The following is a 17,532-nucleotide window of genomic DNA, read 5'->3' as shown; positions in this document are numbered from 1 at the left end:
AGGTTTTAATTCATTATAGTACATAAATAAAAAATTATGTGGTATTGCAAATGATTTAAAAACATGTGATGAACTGACCATGCCTTTCGGCATTAACATGGACACGCGTTAATTTAAACTAGGGCTGGGCCGATACTACTTTTTCATGTTTGATACCACACAGAAGGGATACCACAACCTTGAGAATCTATTGATACTGATCCAGTACCATCTCTATCGCCCTTTTAATCAATTAAGCTGCAAATAACACATTTGTTAGCCGTACAAAAAACTTAAACAGAGCTACAGAACTGCAATACTATGGAGCCCCTAAGGGGACATGGAGAAAAAATTAAATAAAGTTTAGTTTCGCGTTTGCACCTCAATCTGTCGCGTGTGCACATGAAAATAACGCGTTTAGTTTCCCGTTTGCACCTCAATCTATCACGTGCGCATGTGAAAATATCGCGTGTGCATGTGAAACTAACGCGTTTAGTTTCACGTTTGCACCTCAATCTATCGCATGTGCGCGTGAAACTAACGCGTTTAGTTTCACGTTTGCACCTTAATCTATCGCGTGCGCACGTGAAACTATCGCGTGTGCACGTGAAACTAACGCGTTTAGTTTCGTGTTTGCACCTCAATCTATCGCGTGTGCACGTGAAACTATCGCGTGTGCACATTAAAGCAAAAGTTTCATGTGCGCATGTGAAACTAACACGTTTAGTTTCGCGTTGGCACCTCAATCTATTGCGTGTGCATGTGAAACTATCAGGTGCGCATGTTAAAGCGAAAGTTTCACGTGTGTACGCAATAGTTTCACGTGAACACGCAAAACTAAACTTTAAAAAAATTCTGCACAAGAAGGTTTTACGTGAGCACATAAAAGTTTCACGTGAGCACATGAAACTAAACTTGAGATTTTTTTACTCCAATGTCACCTTAGGGGCTCGGTACAATACTGATTTATTTTTATTTAAATGTTTCATACAGACTAGTAGCAACATTTTTTGTTAGCACAAAAATACAAAATGAAATTTAAGCTATAACTTTGGACAATTTAAAGTGCAACTTTGTGTAAATTCATGTTGCTCAGCAAGTCGCGCTTTACGTCAAGTTGCCATGACAAGGTCCGTGTTGGTACTCCCCGACTTCTACAATATTCAATCCAACCATTTTTGCCAATATTGGACTAATATTGATACTGAATATCGGATCGGCCCACCCCTAATTTAAACGTTAAAATAAATTGATGAGTCAAATTTTATTTTAGTTGTGGTTTACAGTAGCATGTATTAGGTCATCAAAGCTTTGACTTTTAATTTTTTTATCGATGAAGGGTTTGTATGCATCTCATTGAAAACGGCAGGCAAGCACAATAACGTGACTTCTTTTATTTATTGCATTTCTTACAAGATTGTACAAAAACAGTGATAATTAGAGGCATGGAGTATTTATTGATAAAAGAAATTAACATAAACATCCATATAGAGTTTCCAGGGAATTAAAAAAAAACAGAGAGCACTGTTTACAATCCCTCCCTCCCCCTAAATCTTTACAATGTTGTTTGTAGGTCTAAAGCCTGTTTGTTTTGTAAACTTTCTACCTGTTGACTTTCTATGCCGTTGTTTCTGTACGCGTGTTACGTTGTTTAATGCATGTTGTACCTCTCAACTTGTAACTTGTTCTGTATGTGACAAAAAGGTAATTCCTTGTCTTGTATAGGAAAAAGAGCCAAAAATTGTGTCAAAATGTCCTGAAATCGTTGGGTTTCTTCGCAGTATGAATAAGAGATCGCCCCTCTCCACTTGGTTGGCTGGAAATCAAATAAATTATACAGATTATTAATTTTACCTTGGATTTTCATTTATTGTCTATGTTTGAATGGTACAGAGGTACAGTGGCCCAAAATGCATTTTGGACACTTAGGCCAAACTTGAAGACTTTCAATTAGATAGCAAACACCCAGCAAGCAATTTTGCATTTAAAGGATGTCTAATAGCGGGCCAAACGTCTAGGCTAAAACAAAGGGAAAATTTGGGAACACCTTCTACATCTTACAAATTATTTAGGCAAAAACGACAATTAACCAAATTCAGTGGAGGCTCGTGACTGCTCATCTGAGGGGCACAAATTCAAAATATGTGTTTGGAGTGTCATATGTGTTGAAAACATGAGCAAAATATGTGTTTGTTGCATCATGTGAACCATGTGCATCACGTGTTTTGTCAAAATAAGTGCCTGTTGCACACGCCTCAAAATCGTTTATGATAAAAGAGACGCTCATGTTCACAAAATACACACAAGACACTCTCTTAAAGGTGCAGTGTGTAAATTTTTGCGCCATCTAGTGGTGAGGTTGCGAATTGCAACCAATGGCTCAGTTCACTGATCACCCCTCGCTTTGTAAACGCATAGAGAAGCTACGGTAGCCGCCACCGGACAAACATGTCATCGTCGGAGACAACTTAGTAAAAAAAGTTTGTCCGTTAAGGGATCTGTCGAAACATGGCGGCACAAAATGGCGACTTCACTGTAAGGGGACCCTCGGTATGTAGATAAAAACGTCTCATTGTAAGGTAATAAAAACATAACGGTTGATTATGAAAGGTCTTTATACACCCCTGACAATATAGTTTTGTATATTATTTAGCATTTCTGTCAAAAAAATTCTTCAAAAAATTACACACTGCACCTTTAACAGTAAATTCTGATTATGCACCAGATTATTGGAGTAAACACGAGCGTCTCTTTTATCATAAACCCTTTAGACGCATCTGCAGCAGGCACTTATTTTGACAAGACACGTGCTGCACACAGGATCACTCGACGCGCAGAACACATATTTTGAAATGACAAACCACACATATGACGGGCTACATACATGTTCGAGCGCCCTCGAATAAGAAGTCACCGGCGGCCACTGACCAAATTATGGTTATTTGGCTAGAAGGTGGTGAAATGATTGCTAGTGCACTTTTCAAGCCAAATAATACAACTTTTCACTCTGTAGGATACCTGTGTAAACTTGATAGGAACTTGTTTCATACATACCACTACAAATGACCTTTGGACCAGGATGGTTTTGCATAAAATGACCAGGGCAATTCTACCCCAAATGCCCCAACTGCCCAATTCTACCCCACATGCCCCAACTGCCCAAACTAACCCAAATGCCCCATCTGCCCCAACTGCCCAATTCTGCCCCAACTGCCCAATTCTGCCCCATTCTGCCCCAAATGCACCAACTCCCCCGTCTGCCCCAAACACCCAATTCTGCCCTAAATGCCCCAACTGCCCTGAATGCCCCATCTGCCCTAAATGCCCCATCTGCCCAATTCTGCCCCTAAATGCCCCAATTCTGCCCCAACTGCCCTAAATGCCACAACTGCCCAATTATGCCCCATCTGCCCTGAATGCCCCATCTGCCCTAAATGCCCCATCTGCCCCAACTACCCAATTCTGCCCCAACTACCCTAAATGCCCCATTCTGCCCCCACTGCCCAATTCTGCCTCAACTAACCAATTCTGCCCCAACTAACCATCTGCCCCAACTAACTCAACTGCCCCAACTGCAGCTCCATCTATTACTCTCAGACTAGGCTTTCTCAAGCCAACATAAAGTTTGTTCACAAACTTTAACCTCATCTAGTTGATTTATGCATTTTTAAGTGTCCACATTTTTTTTGGGGGGGGCAACTCTATGTCTACAGCTCAAAGCATTGATTCTTCCAGCTGTTAAAATCCTGTATTACATGCAAATCTGAAGGGTATGACTAGTAGAAGTCAATTATGAATAATTTTTTCTGCAGGTGACTAACATGAAATCTTGAGATGTTTGGCTTACAAGCCTGTGAAAGTTTTGCATTACTAAAATTGCCTACCATCTGCATGTTCTGGTTAATTTAGATGAAGAGAAAACTGTGTGCAGTAGGGCAGGAGCAGGAGTCTCGACGGCGGACACGTCGCCATACCCCCCTGCACTTTGAATTCCCCACGGCCTGCCATTGCAGAGAAAAAGTCCTAAGAGTGAGAGAGAGAAAATGTGATGTGAGATGGGAGAGAGATATAGAGGAAGACAGTTAAATGCAAGCATTCATACAACCGAACTTTCAAGACAATAACGACATGTTATGTTCAAATTGCAAATACTAGTTGATATACAACATAATTTAAGTGCAACTGAGAGGAATATTAAACCTCCAATGCTGTTAGCATTTTAAACTTAGCCAAGATTAAACAGGCAATCTCTTTCTTTAATTAAAAAAACATTAGGCCTACAAGGCTCTGGAGTGATCCAAATGAGTTCACGAGCCTACCAGGAGAGTCTTCAACCAGCACAAGAGGTTTTATAATAAACAAGCTCTTGAATAACTTGCATAATTATAGATGTCTCATGGTTCCCCCCAGTGGCAAAAGACAGCCATTGCATCAAGTAAAAAACAAAATCTATCCACTGATCTGGGTCTATGATGAATATGGATTCATCAAGTAGGCCGCACGCCTAAATTAACCCCGGTGCTGATTCTTGAGCAACGTTGCTATTAACCAATCAGATTTCAGGATTAGTTTTATGGTCAACATTAGATATGACTGGGTAGGTGCTTCAAGAGGCACTCCACTTTTTTTGAAAATATGCTCATTTTCGAGCTCCCCATTCTTACCGTTTTGGAATCCATTCAGCTGATCTCCGGGTCTGTCGCTACCACTTTTAGCATAGCTTAGCATAATCCATTGAATCTGATCCATTTAGCATTGTGCTAAAAAATAACCAAACAGTTTCAATATTTTTCCTATTTAAAACTTGACTCTTCTGTAGTTACATTGTGCACTAAGACCGACGGAAAATTAAAAGTTGCTATTTTCTAGGCAGACATGGCTAAGAACTATACTCTCATTCTGGCGTAATAATCAAGGTCTTTTGCTGCCGTAACATGGCAGCAGGAGGCGCAATGATATTATGCAGCAGCCAAAAATAGTCCCCTTAGTATCTTTCAATAGCTGGGAACTATTTTCGGGCACTGCATAATATCATTGCGCCTCCTGCAGCCATGTTACAGCTGCAAAGACCTTGATTATTACGCAAGAATGAGAGTATAGTTTCTAGCCATATCTGCCTAGAAAATAGTCGGTCTTAGTACACGACGTAACCACAGAAGAGTCAAGTTTTAAATATCGAATGGATTATGCTAAGCTATGCTAAAAGTGGTAGCGCCAGACCCGGAGATCAGCTGAATGGATTCCAAAACGGTAAAAATCAAATGATTCACTCTAGGGGAGCTGAAAAATGAGCATATTTTCAAATAAAGTGGAGTATCCCTTTAAGTTATCAATCAATCCTCTGTTTTTAGGAGTTAGTTACGGTTAGGTTTGGGTTATAGTTTTTTTGACAGCTTACGTTAGCCTGTTGAAAGGGATATACAGCTGTCTCTGGTGGTGAGGATTAAAGTGTAAAATTAAAGTAATATTTGTGGTAGGTAGAAATTAAACTTTATCTTTGTGTGTCATTCTGTCAGTTACAGAATTTAGACACGCCCATTGCTCACGGTAACTTAAGGCACACGCCTAAAAACTGAAAAGCTTGGTACGTGAATTTAAAAAACGTACTGTTTTAAAGCTACAGATAGAGGCAAGATCGTAGACTGTAAAAAGGGCAAGATATAAACCTTAAGGCCGAAGTGTATATAAGTGTCGTTTAGAAGCATGCACAAAGGTTTGCATATAGTGCATGTGATGCAATTTTCGTACACATCGCCGGATTTTTCAAACCCTGTGTACGTTGTAAGCGTAGGTCTTGCAGGCACCTATGGCCGTGTCCCAAACGGCACACTCCAGACTTGTGGATTTCCTCAGAGTCCTCACTTTGATTGCATCATGTAGTGCAGATTTTAGGGATCCTTGAGTCGAGTCCACGAGGGCGCACCGGAGTCGTTTGGCCTTAAATTGCACGTGCTCACTTCTGTAGGGTGTCCCATCTGTCATTTTTACGCTCTGAAGTGTCCTGATCAGCACCCCCTTTACACCCTTGATGCGGTCTTCGGCAAAGCCCGCACTGCAGCAGGCATCACGCAGCTGACTTTAAGCACTTTACCAACCTAGTCCTTGCGAAAGAGCACCCAGACCAATCAGACGACAGAAGGGAGGAGTTCACACTAATGGACATCTTCTCTTCCTATTTCCAGCGAGACGTTTGAGTCTGTCCTAAAATACGACTCCGGTGCGCCCTTTTGGACTTGCGTCAAGGGTCCCTAAGGTCTGCACTACATGATGTCATCAAAGTGTGGACTCTGAGGAAGTCCGAAGTGTGTCATTTGGGACCGGGACAGACTCGAGTGTCAAGCCGGAAATAGGAAGAGAAGTTGCCCATCAGTGTGAACTCCTCCCATCCGTCGTCTGATTGCTTTTTTGCAAGGACTTCTGGGTTGGTAAAGTGCGTGAAGCCTGCAGCAGTGCGGGTTTCGCAGAAGACCGCATCACGGTGGTGATGGCGCATTGGAAAAGACACACTCCCTTGGTGTGAGAGACTTGGGTTCGAATCCAGTGTGACACACCATTTTGTCCCTGAGCAAGACACTTAACCCCTAGTTGCTCTAGAGGCGTGCGACCTCTAGCATATATAGCAATTGTACGTCGCTTTGAATAAAAGTGTCAGCTAAAGGAATAAATGTAAATGACGGGTGCAAAGGGGGCGCTGATGAGCACAACAAATGACAGATGGGATGGTACACCTTACAGACTCGTAGACTAAGCAAGCACATGCAATTTAAGGCCACAAGACCGAAAGTCCACATGAAGTGCGGCATTTAGGACAGGGCCATCATATTTAGTAGCCCAGGAGACGCATTGCATTTTGTTGCAATGCGTATGCGTCGGACGTCTGTGTACACGTGCGAGTTAAAATAAACTATACTTTTCAAGGCTGTGCGACATAAAAAACAGACTATATTACGGGCTTTATGCACAGTGCCAAAAAACTGTGCTAAAATCCCTTACTGACCTCGTCTTAGTACAATTTATCCAATCTTGACTTTCAACTTCGCTGTATTGATGACGTAATGCGCGCAGGTACCGAGCAAAGATGCAACAGATGTGAAGTTGTTCACGTAGTTTGCAAACTTTATCCACAGAAATTATTCTAAAGCAGGCGTCACCAAATGGCGGACTCCCAAATCCGGACCACGAGATGCATCCATCTGGACCGCAAAGCATTTTGACGCAATGAAATAGAGCCTCTGTAAGTTTATCGGCCTAAATTACTGTTCTTACTTATGAAAATAGTACAACTATTTTACAGCTAAAATAAAAAACTGTAGTAAATGGTAGCATACTGCAGTAGGCCTATATTATAGTAATTACTAATTGTTAATGTGTACTACGGTATTCTGTGACATTAACTGTAGGGAATTGAAAATCTACTATGGGAACACCATAGTATCTAAGAATTTTACTACCCTTTACATAGTAAATACTAAAATATACAAGTGTTTTTCATTTGGGACCTTATAAAAATATATGTTTTAAAGTTTGATCCAGAAAGATCTTTGCTCTTACATTTGCCAGCCAGAGCTCTCCCCGTCCCCTGAGCAGTAACGTTGACCCTGTGTCAGAGCTGGAGGCTGGCACTCCACACACACCTGATGCCCTTCCTTTAGGTATCTCATCCAGCGTGTGTGAGGACTGATGCTGTGCTGGCATGCCACGGTCAAAGAGGTGAGCTTAAACTCCACACAGTAACTGATGCACATAAACGCAAAGTGAAATACACATAAAACCATTACAGATAATCAACAAATTATTACAAGTGACTCATAGGGCTCTATCTTACACCCGGCGCAATGCAGCGCAATGCACGACGCAAGTGTCTTTTGCTAGTTTCCACCCTGCGCAATTATAATTTTCACGTTGTTTAAATAGCAAATGCATTTGCGCCCCCTTTTGCGCCTATGGGCTTTCTGGTCTGAAAACGAGGTGTGTTCAGGCGCATTGTTGGCGCGTTGCTATTTTGAGGCAACTAAAATAGACTACGCCATTGACCAACTAAAACCTGGTCTAAAGTCTTAAGTCAATGGTGCAATATGTTTTATGTTATTTAAAGAGCGCATTAGTAATATGCGCCTATAAATGGGAGGACAACACGGGTTTGCTTATCACATACATGAATGCGCAGCAGCACAAAAACGCTTTTAAATATGAAAGATTAAAGGATTGAATGTAAAAGATTATTATTGAGTCTCTTGGACATAAATGAGGACTAATTATGAGACGTTAGAAGGCGTTAAGAGCTGCTTCACCTGTAGCCTGGTAAGTAAATAAATGTGTTGCTTTAAACGAATGCATCTGTTTTTAAATGTTTTTTTTTTTTTAATGCTACCTCACGGATTTATTGTATATGATGACTCTGTACCTGTGGATATGGTGAGATGAGAAACATTTTTAAGTAATGCTTAAAAAAAAACTTGCGACGCTGTCCAAGTGCTGAAAGGAGAGCCGTTTGTAAATTCTTTATCTCCTGTTTGTTACAAATAAAGTATTTTTAGAGTACAAACCTTTTCTTACATACTTGTAAATTATTTTTTGATGATATTGAATAGCCATACATTTAAAGCAATTACAAGCGTGCTTTTTTACTTCCATGACTAAAAGAAAACGATTTTTAAAGGTTTTAATAAAAAATAACAATTTCAATACAAGTGAAAAACAACACAATTATTTAACATTAATTTTAACTGGGGATCTTCTTCCTCCGCTTAGTTTTTCAGTTTACAAAGTCCGTCATCTAAATAGGGATTAGATATAGCGCCAGCGCAACAAGCTTTTAAAGGGGATGAGAGCTGAGACCCTTATTGGTTTATTGCACGTTACGCCCAAAATACTCCAATTACAATAGGACCAACCCTTTTCGACCATGCGCTCGGCGCACAAACCATTTTTCCCGCGTTAAATTAGCAAAAGTGGATTCGGATAGGCCCATTTAGACGTTGTGCTGTGCGCTTTAGATAATGCGCTTAGATCGTTAAAATAGGGCCCATAGTCTTACTCATAGAGCATATTGAAGCAATGCAAAGGTCATGGTTTTTTAAAGTGTCCACCAAATGCTAAATGTAAATGGTACTGTACATTAATGTTATCAAATAATAATACCATGGTTCTTTTATATATATATATATACAACAATTGTACTACAATAAATTGTGAGATTTTACCCCGTAATATTGCTCAAGTCTGAAATCTCTCTCTTCTTCCGGGCATTTCCATACCCACCAGTGGTGATGAGAGCTGGGACTATAAAACATTGAAGACAGAGAAGTAGGTCAAAGGTTATATAAGAGAGCTTTTAATGCATACAGTATGTGCTCACCCATAATCTTATAAGAAGGTTAAAGTCATATTAAAAGCAGTCAGTTATTCTCCAGTATAGTTTGAGTTGTCAAGAGATTATTACAGTGTATTATTTGATTACAGTCTATTTCCTGATAATGTGTTTACGTAAGATAAATGTTTTCTTAAATGAGATGGGATGTATTTTGTGGAATCTGTCCAAGAATAACAAATCAATACAAATTTTGATGGCTGTATAATGCAACAAATCAATTTAGTCTCTTATTTCTCTATAAGTTGCTGGTATCGTGGTTAAGAAGTGTTGGCCTAAAACCCATAAAGATCTTTTAGATATCAGTGATGGTGCCTGCTAAAGCTTGAGCTTAAAAGTAAACATATACATTTGTTTTCCTGTAACTTGAGTACTGTTAACAGTACAAAGGGAACACATATAGGCCTACTGATGAAAATATAAACCTTGAAAGTCGCTTTGGATAAATGCATAAATGTAGAAATGAATATAACGGTATATAAAGTATATTTTGTTCTTTCTTTTTCTCTTTCTTTCTTTCTTTCTTTCTTTCTTTCTTTCTTTCTTTCTTTCTTTCTTTCTTTCTTTCTTTCTTTCTTTCTTTCTTTCTTTCTTTCTTTCTTTTCTTTTCTTTTTGTGAGTCACTTTGGATAAAACGTGACATGCCAAATGCATTCTTCTTTCTTTTTTTCTTTCTTTTTTCTTTCTTTTCTTTTTGTGAGTGACTTTAGGTAAAAGTGAAATGCCAAATGTATATTTTGTTTTTCTTTTTCTTTCTTTCTTTCTTTCTTTCTTTCTTTTCTTTTCTTTTTGTGTGTCACTTTGGATAAAACGTGACATGCCAAATGCATTCTTCTTTCTTTTTTTCTTTCTTACTTTTTTCTTTCTTTTCTTTTTGTGAGTCACTTTAGGTGAAAGTGAAATGCCAAATGTATATTATGTTTTTCTTTCTTTCTTTCTTTCTTTCTTTCTTTCTTTTCTTTCTTTCTTTCTTTCTTTCCTTTCGTTTGTTCCTTTTTTTTTCTTTTTTGTGAGACACTTTAGGTGAAAGTGAAATGCCAAATGTATATTTTGTTTTTCTTTTTCTTTCCTTCTTTCTTTCTTTCTTTCTTTCTTTCTTTCTTTTCGTTCCTTCTTTCTTTCCTTTCGTTTGTTCCTTTTTTTCTTTTTTGTGAGACACTTTAGGTGAAAGTGAAATGCCAAATGTTCTTTCTTTCTTTCTTTCTTTCTTTCTTTCTTTCTTTCTTTCTTTTCTTTCTATCTTTCTTTCTTTCTTTCTTTCTTTCTTTCTTTCTTTCTTTCTTTCTTTTCTTTCTTTTTTTCTTTCTTTCTTTCTTTCTTTCTTTCCTTTCGTTTGTTCCTTTTTTTTCTTTTTTGTGAGACACTTTAGGTGAAATGCCAAATGTTCTTTCTTTCTTTCTTTCTTTCTTTCTTTCTTTCTTTCTTTCTTTCCTTTCGTTTGTTCCTTTTTTTTCTTTTTTGTAAGACACTTTAGGTGAAAGTGAAATGCTAAATGTTCTTTCTTTCTTTTCTGTTTGTGAGTCATTTTGGATGCCAAATGCATTTTTCTTTCTTTCTTTCTTTCTTTCTTTCTTTCTTTCTTTCTTTCTTTCTTTCTTTCTTTCTTTCTTTCTTTCTTTCTTTCTTTCTTTCTTTTCTATTTGTGAGTCACTTTGTGAAAAGTGAAATGTCAAATTGTATATTTTGTTTTTCTTTCTTTCTTTCTTTCTTTCTTTCTTTCTTTTCTTTCTTTCTTTCTTTCTTTCTTTCTTTCTTTCTTTCCTTTCGTTTGTTCCTTTTTTTTCTTTTTTGTGAGACACTTTAGGTGAAATGCCAAATGTTCTTTCTTTCTTTCTTTCTTTCTTTCTTTCTTTCTTTCTTTCTTTCTTTCTTTCTTTCTTTCTTTCTTTCTTTCTTTCTTTCTTTCTTTCCTTTCGTTTGTTCCTTTTTTTTCTTTTTTGTGAGACACTTTAGGTGAAATGCCAAATGTTCTTTCTTTCTTTCTTTCTTTCTTTCTTTCTTTCTTTCTTTCTTTCTTTCTTTCTTTCTTTCTTTCTTTCTTTTCTATTTGTGAGTCACTTTGTGAAAAGTGAAATGTCAAATTGTATATTTTGTTTTTCTTTCTTTCTTTCTTTCTTTCTTTCTTTCTTTCTTTCTTTCTTTTCTTTCTTTCTTTCTTTCTTTCTTTCTTTCTTTCTTTCTTTCTTTCCTTTCGTTTGTTCCTTTTTTTTCTTTTTTGTGAGACACTTTAGGTGAAATGCCAAATGTTCTTTCTTTCTTTCTTTCTTTCTTTCTTTCTTTCTTTCTTTCTTTCTTTCTTTCTTTCTTTCTTTCTTTCTTTCTTTCTTTCTTTCTTTCTTTTCTATTTGTGAGTCACTTTGTGAAAAGTGAAATGTCAAATTGTATATTTTGTTTTTCTTTCTTTCTTTCTTTCTTTCTTTCTTTCTTTTCTTTCTTTCTTTCTTTCTTTCTTTCTTTCCTTTCGTTTGTTCCTTTTTTTTCTTTTTTGTGAGACACTTTAGGTGAAATGCCAAATGTTCTTTCTTTCTTTCTTTCTTTCTTTCTTTCTTTCTTTCTTTCTTTCTTTCTTTCTTTCTTTCTTTCCTTTCGTTTGTTCCTTTTTTTTCTTTTTTGTGAGACACTTTAGGTGAAAGTGAAATGCTAAATGTTCTTTCTTTCTTTCTTTCTTTCTTTCTTTCTTTCTTTCTTTCTTTCTTTCTTTCTTTCTTTTCTTTCTTTCTTTCTTTCTTTCTTTCTTTCTTTTCTTTCTTTCTTTCTTTCTTTCTTTCCTTTCGTTTGTTCCTTTTTTTTTCTTTTTTGTGAGACACTTTAGGTGAAATGCCAAATGTTCTTTCTTTCTTTCTTTCTTTCTTTCTTTCTTTCTTTCTTTCTTTCCTTTCGTTTGTTCCTTTTTTTTCTTTTTTGTAAGACACTTTAGGTGAAAGTGAAATGCTAAATGTTCTTTCTTTCTTTTCTGTTTGTGAGTCATTTTGGATGCCAAATGCATTTTTCTTTCTTTCTTTCTTTCTTTCTTTCTTTCTTTCTTTCTTTCTTTCTTTCTTTCTTTCTTTCTTTCTTTCTTTCTTTTCTATTTGTGAGTCACTTTGTGAAAAGTGAAATGTCAAATTGTATATTTTGTTTTTCTTTCTTTCTTTCTTTCTTTCTTTCTTTCTTTCTTTCTTTCTTTCTTTCTTTCTTTCTTTCTTTCTTTTCTTTCTTTCTTTCTTTCTTTCTTTCCTTTCGTTTGTTCCTTTTTTTTCTTTTTTGTGAGACACTTTAGGTGAAATGCCAAATGTTCTTTCTTTCTTTCTTTCTTTCTTTCTTTCTTTCTTTCTTTCTTTCTTTCTTTCCTTTCGTTTGTTCCTTTTTTTTCTTTTTTGTGAGACACTTTAGGTGAAATGCCAAATGTTCTTTCTTTCTTTCTTTCTTTCTTTCTTTCTTTCTTTCTTTCTTTCTTTCCTTTCGTTTGTTCCTTTTTTTTCTTTTTTGTGAGACACTTTAGGTGAAATGCCAAATGTTCTTTCTTTCTTTCTTTCTTTCTTTCTTTCTTTCTTTCTTTCTTTCTTTCTTTCTTTCTTTCTTTCTTTCTTTCTTTTCTATTTGTGAGTCACTTTGTGAAAAGTGAAATGTCAAATTGTATATTTTGTTTTTCTTTCTTTCTTTCTTTCTTTCTTTCTTTTCTTTCTTTCTTTCTTTCTTTCTTTCTTTCTTTCTTTCTTTCCTTTCGTTTGTTCCTTTTTTTTCTTTTTTGTGAGACACTTTAGGTGAAATGCCAAATGTTCTTTCTTTCTTTCTTTCTTTCTTTCTTTCTTTCTTTCTTTCTTTCTTTCCTTTCGTTTGTTCCTTTTTTTTCTTTTTTGTGAGACACTTTAGGTGAAAGTGAAATGCTAAATGTTCTTTCTTTCTTTCTTTCTTTCTTTCTTTCTTTCTTTCTTTCTTTCTTTCTTTCTTTCTTTTCTTTCTTTCTTTCTTTCTTTCTTTCTTTTCTTTCTTTCTTTCTTTCCTTTCGTTTGTTCCTTTTTTTTTCTTTTTTGTGAGACACTTTAGGTGAAATGCCAAATGTTCTTTCTTTCTTTCTTTCTTTCTTTCTTTCTTTCTTTCTTTCTTTCTTTCCTTTCGTTTGTTCCTTTTTTTTCTTTTTTTGTGAGACACTTTAGGTGAAAGTGAAATGCTAAATGTTCTTTCTTTCTTTTCTGTTTGTGAGTCATTTTGGATGCCAAATGCATTTTTCTTTCTTTCTTTCTTTCTTTCTTTCTTTCTTTCTTTCTTTCTTTCTTTCTTTCTTTCTTTTCTATTTGTGAGTCACTTTGTGAAAAGTGAAATGTCAAATTGTATATTTTGTTTTTCTTTCTTTCTTTCTTTCTTTCTTTCTTTCTTTTCTTTCTTTCTTTCTTTCTTTCTTTCCTTTCGTTTGTTCCTTTTTTTTCTTTTTTGTGAGACACTTTAGGTGAAATGCCAAATGTTCTTTCTTTCTTTCTTTCTTTCTTTCTTTCTTTCCTTTCGTTTGTTCCTTTTTTTTCTTTTTTGTGAGACACTTTAGGTGAAAGTGAAATGCTAAATGTTCTTTCTTTCTTTTCTGTTTGTGAGTCATTTTGGATGCCAAATGCATTTTTCTTTCTTTCTTTCTTTCTTTCTTTCTTTCTTTCTTTTCTATTTGTGAGTCACTTTGTGAAAAGTGAAATGTCAAATTGTATATTTTGTTTTTCTTTCTTTCTTTCTTTCTTTCTTTCTTTCTTTCTTTCTTTCTTTCTTTCTTTCTTTCTTTCTTTCTTTCTTTCCTTTCGTTTGTTCCTTTTTTTTCTTTTTTGTGAGACACTTTAGGTGAAAGTGAAATGCTAAATGTTCTTTCTTTCTTTTCTGTTTGTGAGTCATTTTGGATGCCAAATGCATTTTTCTTTCTTTCTTTCTTTCTTTCTTTCTTTCTTTCTTTCTTTTCTATTTGTGAGTCACTTTGTGTAAAGTGAAATGTCAAATTGTATATTTTGTTTTTCTTTCTTTCTTTCTTTCTTTCTTTCTTTCTTTCTTTCTTTCTTTCTTTCTTTCTTTCTTTCTTTCTTTCTTTCTTTCTTTCTTTCTTTCTTCTTATACTTGTTCCCTTTTCTTTTCTTTATTTTCTTTTCTTTTTGTGTGAAAGTGAAATGCCAAAAGTGAAATGTTTATTTTGTTTTTCTTTCTTTCTTTCTTTTACTTGATCTTTCTTTTCTTTTCTTTTCTTTTCTTTTTGTGAGTCACTTTAGGTAAATGTAAAATGCCAAATTTAAATTTTGTTGTTCTTTCTTTCTTTTTTCTTTTCTTTTTGTGAGTCACTTTGAATAAATAGTGAAATAGTGACAAATATATATTTTGGTTTTGTTTCTTTCTTTCACTCATTCTTTCTTTTCTTTTTATGAGTCACTTCGGGTGACAGTGAAATGCTAAATACATATTTCGTTTTGCTTTCTGATTTCTTTTGCTCGTTCTTTCTTTTCTTTTTTTTGAGTCACTTTGGATAAAAAGTGAAGTGTCAAATGTATATTTTGTTTTTCTTTCTTTATTTCTTTAACTCGTTCTTTCTTTCTTTGTTTTCTTTTTTCTTTTTGTGAGTAAAGGTGAAATGTCAAATATATTTTTTTTGTTCTTTCTTTCTTTCTTTCTTTCTTTCCTTACTTTTCTTTTTGTGAGTCACTTTGGATAAAAAGTGAAGTGCCAAATGTATATTTAGTTTTTCTTTCTTTCATTCTTTCGATTGTTATTTCTTTTCTTTTCCTTACTTTTTGTGAGTCACTTTAGGTGAAGGTGAAATGCTAAATGCATATTTTGTTGTTCTTTCTTTCTTTGTTCGTGTGAGTCACTTTGGATAAAAGGTTGTGCATTTGATTTCCAGGGAACACACATACTTGTGAAAATCTATACCATGAAAGTCGCTTTGGATAAAATGCATAAATGTAGAAATGAATATTAAAGTATACCCAGTGATTGCAGACAGGTCCCGTGCTGGTCTTGGTATTTTGCGCTGCCTGCGGTCTGCTGTAGAGAGGGACAGGGTTCTCCACCATTACGTGCCTCCTGGATCACCTGTCTGAGTCTGGTGCGCACGGTGGGCTTACACGACTCCATGCAGCCAGACCATACGCTCCATTCACTCACAATGCAGGGTATGGCTACAGTACACACAAAAAACTTTTTAAAAGATATGGCAAGAATGCATTTAAAACATGTTGTCCTACACTCTTAAAAATAATGGTTCATAAAAGGTTTGTGGCATGGCTGTGAAGAACCCTTTATAGTACATTTATTTTAAAACATGCTATACTTTAAATCTAAATCTTATGCATTCAGCGTTTTTGACCTCCTCATACATTAAATATTTATACTTGTAAAAATTTTATTACACCACAGGAACATGCAAAAAGTTGATAAAGGTTAATAAAACTGCAAACAAAAATGTAGTGCAACACTAAACTGTATCCATATGCAATAAGCTTTATATCAATATAATTAATGCTTGTTAAAAATGAAAATATGAAATGCAAGAAACCTGGACAGGCAAGGTCATAGTCATGACAACAGTCCAATGTCGTCTTGCATGCCTGGTCGCAGTAACAGTCCCCGTACGAGCGATCTTCTCTCCAGCCTTCAGTTATACATGAGAGGTTTTGACCAACGCAACACAGAGCCGCATCCTGACAGCCTCCGTTACTTTGGGACACCAACGTTACCAGCAGAGCGATATAGAAAACCATCAGTGAGAGACAAGAGCTGCATGCTGACATGATAATGGCTGATCTGAATATGAGACTTCACTCATCTGAGAGAACTCATGCATGTAATTGACTTCTGTATGATCCTGCAGCTCTGAGCTGGACCTTATGTTAGGTTTCTTAAAATCAAATCTTTCTTTCTTTTCTTTTTTGACTCACCTTGGATAAATAAGTGAAATGCCAACACAGCAAAAAATTATTTTCAAGAAAAAAATTCCTAGTATTTTTGTCTTGTTTTCAGTAAAAATATCAAAAAATTATTAAATTAAGATGCTTTTTTGGATGAGCAAAACAACACAAGAACATATAAGTCTAGTTTTTAGACCAAAAATATCAATTTTTTGTGATTTTGTGCATAAAACAAGCAAAATAATCTGCCAATGGGCATATTTTTTATTTCTTTTTCTTTCTTTCTTTCTTTCTTACTTTCTTTCTTTCTTTCTTTCTTTCTTTCTTTCTTTCTTTCTTACTTTTCTTTTTGTGAGTCACTTTGGATGAACAGTGAAATGCCAAATGTATATTTTATTTTATTTTTTCTTTCTTTTTGTTAGACACTTTAGGTGAAGGTGTAATGCCAAATTAAAATTTTGTTGTTCTTTCTTTTTCTATTTTTCTTTCTTTTCTTTTTGTGAGTCACTTTGGATAAAAAGTGAAATGCCAATTAAATCTGTGTATTTTGTTTTTCTTTTTTCTTTCACTCGTACTTTTTTAATTTATTTTATTTATATATTTATAATATTTATTTTTTCACTTTAGGTGAAATGCCAGATGTATATTTTGTTGTTCTTTCTTTTCTTTTCTTTTCCTTTCCTTTCTTTTTTTGAGTTACTTTGGATAAAAAGTGACATGGCATGCCAAATGTAGATTTTGTTTTTCTTTCTTTCTTTCTTTCTTTCATTCTTTCTTTCTTTCATTCTTTCTTTCTTTCTTTCTTCTCTTTTTGTGAGTCACTTTGGATAAAAATTGAAATGCCAAATGTAGATTTTGTTTATTTTTCTTTTCTTTTCGCTCGTTCTTTCTTTTCTTTTTGTAAGTCATAGGTGAAGCTGAAATGTCAAATGTAGATTTTGTTTTTCTTTCTATTCTTTTTTCTTTCTGTTTTTAGTCTGTTCTTTCTTTCTTTTCTTTGTGTGAGTCCCTTTAGATAAAAAAAGTAAAATGCCAAATGTACATTTTGTTTTCCTTTCTTTCTTTTCTTCTCATTTTGTGAGTCACTTTGGATAAAAAGTGAAATGGCAAATGTAAATTTTGTTTATTTTTCTTCTCTTTTTATTTTCGCTCGTTCTTTCTTCTCTTTTTGTGAGTCACTTTCGGTAAAGGTGAAATGTCAAATGTAGATTTTGTTTTTCTTTCTCTTCTTTTTTCTTTCTGTTTTTAGTCTGTTCTTTCTTTCTTTTCTTTGTGCGAGTCCCTTTGGATAAAAAAAGTAAAATGTCAAATGTACATTTTGTTTTCCTTTCTTTC

The 17,532-nt window shown here is 35.2% G+C and overlaps 1 protein-coding gene across 1 annotated transcript; it reads right to left on the bottom strand.

Annotated features, from left to right (window-relative positions):
- Positions 1-1,407: 1,407 nt before the first annotated feature.
- LOC129451250 (somatomedin-B and thrombospondin type-1 domain-containing protein) lies at positions 1,408-16,308 on the bottom strand. Its single transcript, XM_055214336.2, has 6 exons — positions 15,846-16,308; positions 15,277-15,468; positions 9,183-9,261; positions 7,531-7,713; positions 3,864-4,002; positions 1,408-1,795 (listed from the first exon to the last, which is right to left on the bottom strand). Exons 1-5 carry the CDS (start codon positions 16,078-16,080, stop codon positions 3,885-3,887), a joined length of 807 nt encoding a protein of 268 aa, XP_055070311.2. The 5' UTR covers positions 16,081-16,308; the 3' UTR covers positions 1,408-1,795; positions 3,864-3,884.
- Positions 16,309-17,532: the final 1,224 nt, after the last annotated feature.

Source organism: Misgurnus anguillicaudatus, chromosome 8, assembly GCF_027580225.2.
Source record: "Misgurnus anguillicaudatus chromosome 8, ASM2758022v2, whole genome shotgun sequence".
NCBI classification, from domain to species: Eukaryota; Metazoa; Chordata; class Actinopteri; order Cypriniformes; family Cobitidae; genus Misgurnus; species Misgurnus anguillicaudatus.
This window is presented reverse-complemented; position numbering and strand designations above follow the sequence as displayed.